General features: G+C 33.2%; 1 protein-coding gene and 1 pseudogene across 4 annotated transcripts; both read left to right on the plus strand.

The window, feature by feature from the left end:
- The first annotated feature begins 2,877 nt into the window (after window positions 1-2,877).
- LOC146923802 (uncharacterized) lies at window positions 2,878-11,455 on the plus strand. 4 transcript variants are annotated; one of them, XM_085708937.1, is made up of 6 exons: window positions 4,146-4,285; window positions 7,434-9,211; window positions 9,345-9,446; window positions 9,753-9,842; window positions 10,654-10,826; window positions 10,938-11,455. In XM_085708937.1, exons 2-6 carry the CDS (start codon window positions 7,486-7,488, stop codon window positions 11,076-11,078), a joined length of 2,232 nt encoding a protein of 743 aa, XP_085565063.1. In that variant the 5' UTR covers window positions 4,146-4,285; window positions 7,434-7,485; the 3' UTR covers window positions 11,079-11,455. The 4 variants fall into 4 exon arrangements, with proteins under 4 accessions (XP_085565060.1, XP_085565059.1, XP_085565063.1 ...); XM_085708934.1 differs by lacking the exon at window positions 4,146-4,285 and adding an exon at window positions 2,878-3,161 and having other exon boundaries at window positions 9,345-9,842; XM_085708933.1 differs by having other exon boundaries at window positions 3,450-4,285; window positions 9,345-9,842.
- LOC146923803 (F-box protein CPR1-like) lies at window positions 3,243-4,464 on the plus strand (annotated as a pseudogene).
- Window positions 11,456-11,748: the final 293 nt, after the last annotated feature.

An 11,748-nucleotide genomic window follows, 5' to 3' on the forward strand; every position in this document is an offset into this window, starting at 1 on the left:
GATAGGAAAATGTGTGTTGTTTCCAAAAATGGATTGTTGGAGAGGATAGTGAAGTGAGTAGGATCATCTTCAACTTAAGATATTGGTGTCTGATGCTTATTGTAATTATGAAACCCTGCCTGGTCGTGCTAGTTATATACTAAAATATAGTTTCAAAGGGACAAATTGAAATAATGTTTATGTTTTAGAAAATTATTTTCTTAATCTATGTCAAAATACTAAATTACTTTCTTAATATAATATCCAATCCACTAAATTTAATGCAAAGTAGTTGAGATAGCTTTTATGTACACATTGAATTGCTATTGTTTTTTTTTTTTGAATTGCTATTGTTATAAATGCAAAAGTAGTTTAGATAGCTTTTAAGCACACATTGAATTGCCATTGTTATGAAATAATATTGCTAGTAATTAACAAAATTTTGTACAAGACAAGCAGAGACCGACGACATATCTACTTGCAAAGAGCGTCGTATATAGGCAAAACACCCAAAATAAAATTTATGCATGATACAGCATAAACACCAACAAAGTCGTGACTTCGCTAAAGGCTACTACCAACACCAATGAAAAACAACTTATCCAAACTTAAAGCCAACTCCAAAACCCTATTAAATCCCCAAAAACCAAAACTTATGCCAAAATCTCCAACTCCATCGGAAATGACCACAAACAAAAACCAAACATCTATCTTCAGCTACTCACATCAAACCCCTCCAAAAAACCACAATACATGCCAAAAGTCCAAGCAAACATCACCTCACCTTCTCATCCAAAAATGAGTTATTTCACCATTGATTCGGATTCCACAACCAATCAACCTTCAGTCTGTCAAAGAAGACAATAAAACAAAACAAACCTAAAAAACTAAAAAAAATTATGTCGAGAAAACTGACTACTAGTTTAGTGTGTATGTCTGTCTATATAGATTATTGAAAATTTATTCAACAACAATCAAGTACGTATTACGAATCATAATTCGGTGCAATTTATTAATCTCTAATTTTTTTTTAATAGTATCCCTTGTTCTACATGCCAAAACCATGCCCTCACCTCTCTAAATTAATTTTTTTTACGGTATCCCTTATTCTACATACCAAAACTATGCCCTCACCTCTCTAAAAAATGATATCAGTCTATGACCATGTAGATAAAATAGAAGGGTCGTCGCTTCAAAAGTCTGGCTTATATTTAAATCAATCTATTCTTTCAAAAAAAAAAATTTAAATCAATCTATATTAAGGCAGTTTTGTTACGGATTAAAATAAAAGTGATTTTGACATTGAATAATTTAGAGATTAGTTCTTAGAGATATTTTGTTTAACACAAGCACAAAGGAACAAAAAAAGATTAACAGTAGGAGCAATATATTGGCCGTCCATATATTATGTCAATATATATGACATACAAAAAAGATTAACACAAAGGAATGATGATAAGAACCAAATTATTTGATTACAGTAGGAGCAATAATTCTTAATGACATACAGAAAATACAGTGCAAAACCTCTTAACCATCAAAGAAACAAAAAATAAAGAAAGGAAAATACACAAATAGACCAGGACTTAATTCTACAAGACTACAACCTCCAGTACAAAACCTACCAACTTCTAGTTCTAGCCTAACCCCTTTGATTTCTCTATCATATTTTATCTACCTCTTAGCTAGACCCTACTCTCTTCTTCTCTCATATTGCCACATCAACATTCAGTTTAGTTATAATTTATAACCACAGTGAATTTTTTAAAATTTTATCTTCCCTGCTTAACATTACTCATGTGGACCAGCATAGGGGGTGCATAACATTCCTTCGGTATGAAATTTATGCATGTATATCTTATTTATAAATAAATGTATTTTTATGAATGTTGCTTAATGAATATTGAGTTATATAAAAGTTATGATCGAATAATTGCTTTGGTAGATTTCTAGGTAGTTTGGCCAAATGATTTTTCTGCTTTATAAAGACACCGTGTAAGGAACGACCATGTTCAAGAGCAATGTCAATGTTTATAATTCCTTTGAACTAACAAGGCTATTATTTATTGGTTGTACCAAAAGAATTTACATCATGGTTAAATAAATCATATAGCTTCTTGACAAAGAAGACATATTACAAATTTACAATTAGATACATGTTCAATGAAAATTGGTGTTGGTTAAAATGGGGCCTATCTTTTAAGATCTTTTATGATTATAAGTTGTTGTAGTATTTTGCCAATATAAAAGGGGTCATGGCCAGCCCAACATATTTTGAGGCTCAAGACGAAATCTAAAATGAGACATTTTAAGTTATTATTAGTCAAACTCTTGTTAGTCAAGATAAGTACTCTCTTTGATCTGATATGGTTATAGTCAAGATTTCAAATTGATGTGGGATAGAGAAAGGAGTGTCAATGGAGAAAATGTGAATGGAACACAGGGGATAATGTACCTGGTTACTATGTATCCATACAAGTTTTTGTGATATAAACCAAGTTTTTTTATGAAACAACCGTTTGTATTTTACTCAACAATGAAGAATTTGATTTGCTTAAAAGATTAATAATGTATGCCTATATAACCCAACCCATGCTTCAACATCATTGTTGAATCGATCTCAGTTAAGTAGAAAGTTAATTTCTCATTTGTGCATGCTAGTCATCACCCTTTGGTAATTGCTCTTTAAGGATTGTTTTAAGTAAGTGTATTACTACTACTTGTCATTCATAGTAATTCTAGTTAAAACTACTACTTAATTTAGAGTTTTCCTAAGTGTATTAAAATTAAGAAGAATTGGATTGGAGCTGGTAACTAACTATGCAAGGGTAAAACAGAGTTGAAAGACTTATTAGGGGCAAATGAGTAATTGAACCTCAAATATACATAGCCAAGCTCAAAGAGAGAAATCAGAATCTCTCTCTCTCTCTTCAGCAGCAACAACACTATCATGACTTCTTCGCCTCTAAACCATACACATTTTTCATACAAAACAAGAAATTGATTACCCAACTCATTCTAAGGTTAGAGAAGCTTAGATAAAGTGGATTAAGCAAGAAGGAGAAGATTGAAGATGAATTAGGGTTCTTCAAGATTGGGAGAAATTTGAGAAACTAGGAGCAAGCAAGGAAAGATCAATGGAAAAAGCTTAAATCTTCATCATCATCATCCTAGAAACCAAGGTGGGTTCCTCTTCCTTCATCCTTCAATCATTTGATTAATTATCCTAGAATTATGAAATTCCAATTATGAATTCATGAAGCATGATTGTTAGTATTATTAGTATGATGAAGCTGATTTTCTTAACTTCAAAATCACTTAAATCCTTAATCGATTCTCACAACTTCATCAATCTTCACCTCAAAAATTCACTCAACTTCAACCTCATCCTCCACTGCGACTTGTTGGATTTCTACCTAACTGATTTCCCTAACCTAACCACCCGCATTGAACTCTCCTTTCCTTTGAAGACATTTTGCTATTCCGGCATCATCATCGGTTCATGTAACGGCCTCCTATGCATCTGGAACAGCGCATCCTCAGGCCCAAGGGAGATAGCTTTCTGGAACCCTTGCATTCGTAAACATCTGATTCTCCCTAGACCTCCACTTTTTAAAGCTATCAAAGGCTTTCGGACTGACAATCACGGCTTTGGTTTTGATCCGTTCACAAGGGATTACAAATATGTCCTGATCGCCTGTTTCATCTATCCAAAATTCCGCACTTTCCATTCAGCGGTGAATCTCTTCAGCTTAGAATCCAACTCGTGGAAAGAACTTCCTAGTATACCGTACATTCTTTGCTCTCGTGAACATGCTGTTGGCTTTTTGGTTCCGAATTCTATTCATTGGGTAGTTAATCCGAAAGTTGTTACTGTGCTACACGAATGGAAGTATCAGCCGCGTTTAATACGTGCATTTAACCTTACATCAGAGATTTTCAACGAGGTCCCTCTTCCAGAGATAGTTAACAATGGGATCAACAGTCAGGTAGTCTTGAGATTGATGTTGCGGGTTTGGTAGAGTGTCTTTGTATGACTGTCAAGGATCAAACTACTAAAGTTGATATTTGGGTGATGAAAGAATATGGATCTAGAGATAGTTGGTGTAAGCTTTTTGCCTTGGTGGAACTCTTTTTCAATTTACCTACACTTTTGAGGCCTTTACGTTATTCGAGCGATAGAAGTGAAGTTCTGTGGGTAGCAAGTCGTAAATTTGAATTTTCTGGAAGACTAAAGAAGCTGTTTTGGTATAATCTCAAGACTGAAGAAATTACTTATGTTCCAGGAATGCGTATTTTGACTGAGGTAATGGTTTGTGCTGAAAGCCTTGTACCACCTTCCTTACCTAAATGTATAAGCAAGAGAAGGTACTGACTTATTGTTTATCTAAATGTATGAATGTTTGCTCCGTATTTCACTGTCAAAGACCCAGGGGTTCTGAAGAATCTTGCATTAACCAGTTGTATATCCGTAATGCTTTTCTAGTCGCATCGATTTTTATTGCTTCTCGCCTTCCATCAAGACTAAACGCGTTTTCCATCATGTTATTCTCGCTACAAATATTCCTTTCTGCTCCACTGGTTACATATTGTATTAAAAAAAACATTCCTTCTGCTTACACCTATGTGCACCTATGCTTTTCTTTTAGTTTAATGATCCTGACATTAAGTTCTGGGTACACACTGCATCATTTGCTATTTGTGTTACTACTTAATTTGTTAGTTTTTCTTTTCTTTTATTAGTGTCACAACCAAATAATCAAAATTTACATGAAAAGGCGCAGCCAAATAATCCCTCGTCCCCATGTCTAAGTGTCCAATTCTTACTTGGTCGCAAACCTAAATATACAGGTTTTAGGCACACAGACACGAGTGAATAAAAGTAAAAGAAAACGGAATCAAACAAAGTATATTTTTAAATAAGTAAACAATAATATATTATTTGATATCTGTGTGCCTAAATCATTTTTATTTAGGCTTGTGTCCAAGTAAGTGTTGCTCTGTCTTAGTTTACTAAGTACTGGAAGAAGAATGATTTGTCGTTCTGGTGGAACATGTCATGACCCAGATGGAAACATCCATTCTGCCTATTACAACCAGACTATAGTCCATTACTTTGATACTCAATAAATTTTCATGACAAGTAGATGAAGATTTTAATTTCAAACACAAGGAAAGAATACAGAAGTTGGCCATGATTTGTTGTATTTAACTTCCTATTCCTCCCAACTTCTGATATTCCCAAATGCCCTTAATTTTAACAAATTCACAACATTTTTTTTTCCCCAAATGTCACATGCCCTCTCCTGGACATATGTGGGTAGACCAATAAAGGATTAAGTTATGAAAAAGAATTAGGTAATTTCATACATATTTTGTTTTTCACCTTGGCAACAAATTGAAAGTGTATTATAAGATGGAATTATTTCTGAGAAATGCTATGATTAACTTTTTACTCACCAAAACTCAAACTGGAAGTGAAACAAAATGTCTGTGTTCTGTTTATATGTTGCCACTAGGCAATGGGATATGATATGGCTTGAATATGTTGACAATCATTGTATTTAAGTGGCATTTTAATTTCATAAAACGATTGGCTGATTTGATTGAGGTAAACTGGGGAGGAAATTTGTGATGATAACTATAGGATGACATATTGGAAATATGAACTTAGTGTGCGTGGAATATTCTTGTCTATGATTGGTATCAGGTTTGTAAAGGGTAACAAGATGTGCATTGTTTGAAATGATACTAATAGCACTTTCAAAGTCTGTTTTGGAGTTTGTTAATATTAATGGCACACGTTAGTACAGATGCATCGCTTCCCATTTGTAGATTACAAGAGCAGAAACTATCATCATATTATAAAAGAAACTAGTAGTATTATTATTATAAATTATTATTATCATTTTTTGCTAAGTAGTAATGTATACAATTTTCTAGAATAGCAAAAGAATATTCTCCAGTGATATTTACAAGGTTCTTCATTGGCACCAACCATCTCAATCTTCATGGTCTTCCCACATCACATCACATTATATTTTAATTCTTGATAGTACATAGTAGTTTTTGTCCTTATCATGAACTCTCCTTTTCCTTGATAAGATTTGTCCTTATATTTATGATTATGATGATTTTGATTTTTCACCTAAAATCTTCCTCTCCTATGTGCATAAGAACAAAATATTTCCCAAAATCCCATGCATCTTTAGTATATACTTTTTTTATTCATAATCGACTCACAAATTCAATTTCTGATCTAACATACTGGTAATGTTTTTTTCATTATTCAATTTTTTAAATTAATAATGAATCATTTTTACGTACCATCCGACCACACCATTTTTTTTTTTGAAGGAACCACACCATTATATTTTAAGGAACTTCCATCTTTCTAATTTTTAAGATACTTGTGATTTCCCCTAAAAAAAATGCTTGTAATCTTTTTGTTTTTAATATTCTCACAACCATTTTTTTTTAAATCCTTCGATTAATATTCTCACAACCATTTTTTTTAAATCATTCAATTCTAAAAAAAAATATATAGTAATTTAGAGTTTAATCGAAATATAAATAAATTATAGTCAAGAATTATTTCATTCATCGATTAAACATAAATTGTTCTATACAATTCCTCTTTTTAGAACTGAGCTACATTTATAAATATTGGTTTTTTACTTTAATCCTTGGTGGTACATAGGAGTATAGTTTTTGTCCTTATTATGAACTGTCCTTGCTGAAGTGTATTCTGTGGACCCCACACAAGATCATACTAAACCCAGAAAACAAACGAAACAAAGCTCTCTCACACTCTCAACTTTGGTTTTTCTTATTTCACTCTTGTTTTTCATTTTTCCATTTTATTTTCTCATTTCACTCTCCAAATGCAAATGAAATTCTAGAAACTTCTTTTCTTCTTCTTCTTCACTCGCTCGCTATACTTGTGTAACAATAGCATCAACCATTTTATTGTAAGAATCTCAACTTTCTTCATTCTCTTTAAACTTCAAATGTTTATATTTATTTATATTTATATATGTTCAAATGTTGACCCATGTTTCTATTTCCATTCTTCTGTTCTTTATTCTTTCATTTTCATTCTCCAACTGTTATGTGTTTTTATATCTTCAAACTTTAAAAGTTTTGATTTTTTTACATGGGTATTCTTTTCTGATTAAAACTTCATATGTCTGTTTATTTTCTAGGTTTTTATAATTTCATGCTATTTCTCAACAAAATCAATATCATACAATGAATGTTAGAGCTACTAAATCTGTTTTTAAATGTTTAAACTTTAAAAAGTTTGCATTTTGTTTTACATGCCCGTTGTTTAGTGATTAATAGTTGAAATGTCTATTTTTCGATTGATTAAGATTTTACTTCTGGAAATGTATTCATCAGTTTAACCTATAAACTTTTCAATTGAAGAAACTTGTTTCATTTTTTTTTCCCAGGTTTTCGTACAGTGTTTGTAATTTCGGAGGCTCCAGTTTCCACAGTTGAATAATGGATGTTGAGGCTTCTGATACACCAAAAATCTCTGGTGATGACGATGTGAAGAAGGAACCTGTTTCTTGTCAAGACTTAGAATCAAGTTTTAGAACATGTAGCAGTAAACAGGATACTGTTACGCTGCCAGTTAAGAGGCTGTTCGATAACAGCAATTCCTTGCATACTGTTAAGAAGTCAAAGGCATCACCATATGATGATCATGGTAAACATGGAGATGGTATTCTGTCATCGAGTACAGCTAAAAAGCCGAGAAAATCAGCTGATGAATCATTTTCCTCGCTGATGAAAGAACTTCAACTGGTACAAAATTCGTTTAAGAAATGTAAAAGGAAGAGGCGATTAGAAAAAGAGAGATTGCAGTCTGTAAAGAAAGATATTGAAGAGTGCTGCAAAGAGCTTGAAGATAAGAACAATCAAGTAAGTCATGTTAATGAAATTCATGACATAATGAAGGGAAAAGTTGAAATGACGAAAGAGGAACTCAAGGCTCTTTCCCAAAAAGTTGCTGAATGTACCGTGGAACTTCAGGCCAAAGAAAAAGATCTTGATACAATGAACAAATTAGTTGGTGAAGAAGCAGAGAAATTAGAGTCTGCAAAGAAGAAATCGATACATATAATATCAGAAATGAAGAATAGCTGTGCTCTAATGAAGGAATTTGAGTCAAAGCAGATGCAAGTTAAAGGTCGAGTTAAGGAACTTGAGTCAAAAGAGAAGCAGTGTCAAGAACGTGTGGAGGAGCTTGAGTCAAAGGAGAAGCACTATGATGAACGGGTAAAGAATCTGGATTCGAGAGAGAAGCAGCTGGAAGACTGTATGAAGGAATTCGAATCAAAGGAGAAGGAACTTGAAGGTCGTATGAATGAGCTTGACACAAAAGAGATGCAAGTTGAAGGACGAGCAATGGAGCTAGAGTCAAAAGAGATGCAACATAAAGGCCGGGTGAAGGAGTTTGAATCAAAAGAGAAGGATTTTGAATGCCAAATGAAGGAGCATGTATTGAAACAGGAGCATTGCGAAAGCCAAATGAAGGAGCTTCAGTCAAAAGAGAAGCAACTTGAAGGCCGATTGAAGGAGCATGAGTCAAAGGAGAAGGAATTTAAAGGCTGCGTGAAGGAGATGGAATATAAAGAGAAGCATATCGAAAGCATGATGGAGGAGCTCAAATCAAAATTGAGGCCATTGAAAGGACAACTTCAAGAACTTGACTCTAAGGAGACGCAACTTGATGGTCAAGTGAAGGAGCTGGAATCTAAAAAGAACCACTTTGAAAGACAAGTGAAGGAGTTTGAGTCAAAAGAGAGTCAACTTGTAGGCCAACTGAAGGAGTTGGATTCAAAAGATAACGAACTTGTAGGCAAAGTAAAGAAGTTTGAATCAAAAGAGGAGGAGTTTGAATCCCAAATGATGGACTTGCTATCAAAACAGAAGCATGTCGAAAACCAAATGAAGGAGCTTGAGTCAAAAGAGGAGAAATTCAAAGGACAAGTGAAGGAGTTTCAATCAAAAGAGGAGGAATTCAAAGAACAAGTGAAGGACATTAAATTAAAGGAGGAAGAACTCAAATCAAAAGAGAAGCATTTTGCAAGACAAGTTGAGGACTTCCAATCAAAACAGAAACAATTTCAGGGACAATGGAATGAACTGGAGTCGAAAGAGTTTAAGTTCAAAGAAAAGGTGAAGGAACTCAACTTAAAAGAAAAACAGTGTGAAGGACAAGGCAAGGATCCTAACTCATCAATGTCATTCTTGCATACTATATTTTTATTTTTTTTTAATTCTTATTGTCACTATCATTTACTGATGTTTCTATAAATATGAAGAGCTTAAATATCTACTATCTAAATATGCAGTTGCATCTTACATGGATGGTCAATCAAGTCGTGCCTTTGGTAGTACAAGTTTGCAGTTGGACACAAGCGAGAAAACTGATGGAGTTGAGTCACTTTACAATGGTATTTTAGCTAATCTGCAAGAATCATCAGATCCATCAAAACTTGTTTTGGAAATGATACTGAACCCCATCTTTCCACTGTGTCAAAAGGGAGACAATGTTGTCATTATTGTTGATTACCAAATCTATCTGCTAGAACAACTGATGAGAATCTCACCAGATATTGAACCTTGTGTGAGAAAAGAAGCATTGAAACTAGCATTTGATTTGAAAGCTAACATAAAAGAAAATACTGAAAATTCTTTGGCGGTTCTTGGTTTTCTGCTGCTTTTGTCAATTTATAAATTGCTTGATTCTTTTGATGAAGATGAAGTTTTGGAGCTTTTTGCATTTGTTGCTCTGCACAAAATTGCCGTGGAGCTGTTTGGAAGCCTGGGATTTGCAAACAGAGTTTCTGGTATGTTAATTTAGATAAGCTTTAGATATTTTATCATGGTTATTAATTGAGTTCGTGTCTGTTGTTAATTTCCCTACCATTCATATCTGCATTCATGAAGTGGTTATACCTATTCATGATGAAAAACCTTAAGTTTCTGGTCTCTTAGATAGTGCAGAATTCTAATATCGGGACTATTTTTACCCAGTTTATTATTTATGGTGGATGTAGTTTGGAGAAATTTATGTTTTAAATTCAAATTATATTGAAAATGACATAGAAAAAGTAAATATTAAGTTTTGCCTTGTTTTTGTCCTACGGTTTTATGGATCGTAGTTCACCACATGTATACATATCAAAATAATTAGTAGAAATCAAATCACCTATTTCTTGACATGTCAGTAATAAAGACTAACAACTTAGAAAAGGCAGTTGGCATTTCAAAGCCTTTTTTTTGTTTTGCTGCCAGAATGCCTCCATTTATTAATTGGAGGAGGAGAAATGGAATAGTTTAAAGGCAATGGGTGAAATAAATCCTTTTAAGAAATTGGAAAACAATATGAAATTGAACTGATATGTAATTGGCTTCATTTTGTTTCGCCAACAGATCTCACATTTGTTAAGAGAAAATTGATATCTTGATTTTAAACTTAATGCTTTGAAAATGAATAGACTTGAAATTTATCTCTCTTTGTATCTCTTCTATTTTCTAAATGGTTTGACAAATTGTGAAATGGTTAGTTCAATCTGCTTAGTTGTTTTTTTAATTTTTTTTAATTTTGATGTCTGTTCTGGTACGTTTTGATGAAGTGAAGTTTCTTGCGTCTTGCAGATTTTGTTAAGCATCTTATCAACAGGAAGCAAATTGTTGCAGCTGTTAGATTCAGTTGTGCGTATAACTTGAATGGCGAGGATCAATTAGTTGATATGTTGCGAGAACACGTCCAGAATGCCAAACTGATTTGTGAGAGCAATTGCAAGAAAACCAACTCCATTGAAATCAAGGTTCCTCCGTTTTTCTTATTGAAATTCTATTTTATCAAACATTGAATTCCATTTTCACACATACCCTTGCATGATAGTTATAAATAACTGTTACTGTGTACTTGAACTCAGGATAAGGCCAGAGTTCAAGAAATTGCTAGTCTCGGGACTGTTTTACAATGCATTTCAGAGAACAGACTAGAATCTGCGGATCTGCTTCATAAGGAGATTGACTATCGCATTCTTGTGCTAAAAGCACATAGAGGCAATTAGTTTATGGAGTGGAACAACCTAATGTAAAGAAATAGGGTAATCGAAACGTGCTGACTTACACACTACTCTCTTTCTTACAATGTGTAAAAGGTGTTATTGAAAAGAATGAAAACTCATGATATAGTTAACAGGGTTACCTTTATTTCTTAGCTTTCTTTCTGGTGTTTTTTATTTATTTAATTTTAGAGGCTTAATTTTGTTATTATGTTGAAATGTAGTTTGAACAGGTATGCCTCTTTGTTGTTCTTGTTGTTGTGATGAACTGAATTAGAAAACCTTATGTTTAGGTGTGTATTGTTGATCAATTTGATCAATTAGGAGCAACTTTTATTTTCTTTATTTTCTATTCTATCTATACTTGGGCATGGTTTTTTCTATCCTTGTATTTTCATATGAAAGGCAATGCATTAAATTTAGATTGCTCAGAAAGAAACTTTGATTTTGGTGGTCATTCATTGGGTCTGAGTTGCAATGGCTGCAATTGATGACAACGATAAAAGCTAAACATGTCGTCGAAGCTTTTGTAATTTTTTAAATATCAGATAGAAATCGTATCGGCAGTGTATCATGTGATTTTAGTGAATACATTTTTACTAACGTTAATATGGAAATTAAGATAATATAACTAGAAATGCCATAGTGTAACTTGATTCTATTTGATCATTTTATC

The sequence above is a fragment of the Medicago sativa genome, chromosome 5 (genome assembly GCF_051527215.1).
Source record: "Medicago sativa cultivar Bolivia chromosome 5, Bolivia_mono, whole genome shotgun sequence".
In the NCBI taxonomy this organism is placed as follows: domain Eukaryota; kingdom Viridiplantae; phylum Streptophyta; class Magnoliopsida; order Fabales; family Fabaceae; genus Medicago; species Medicago sativa.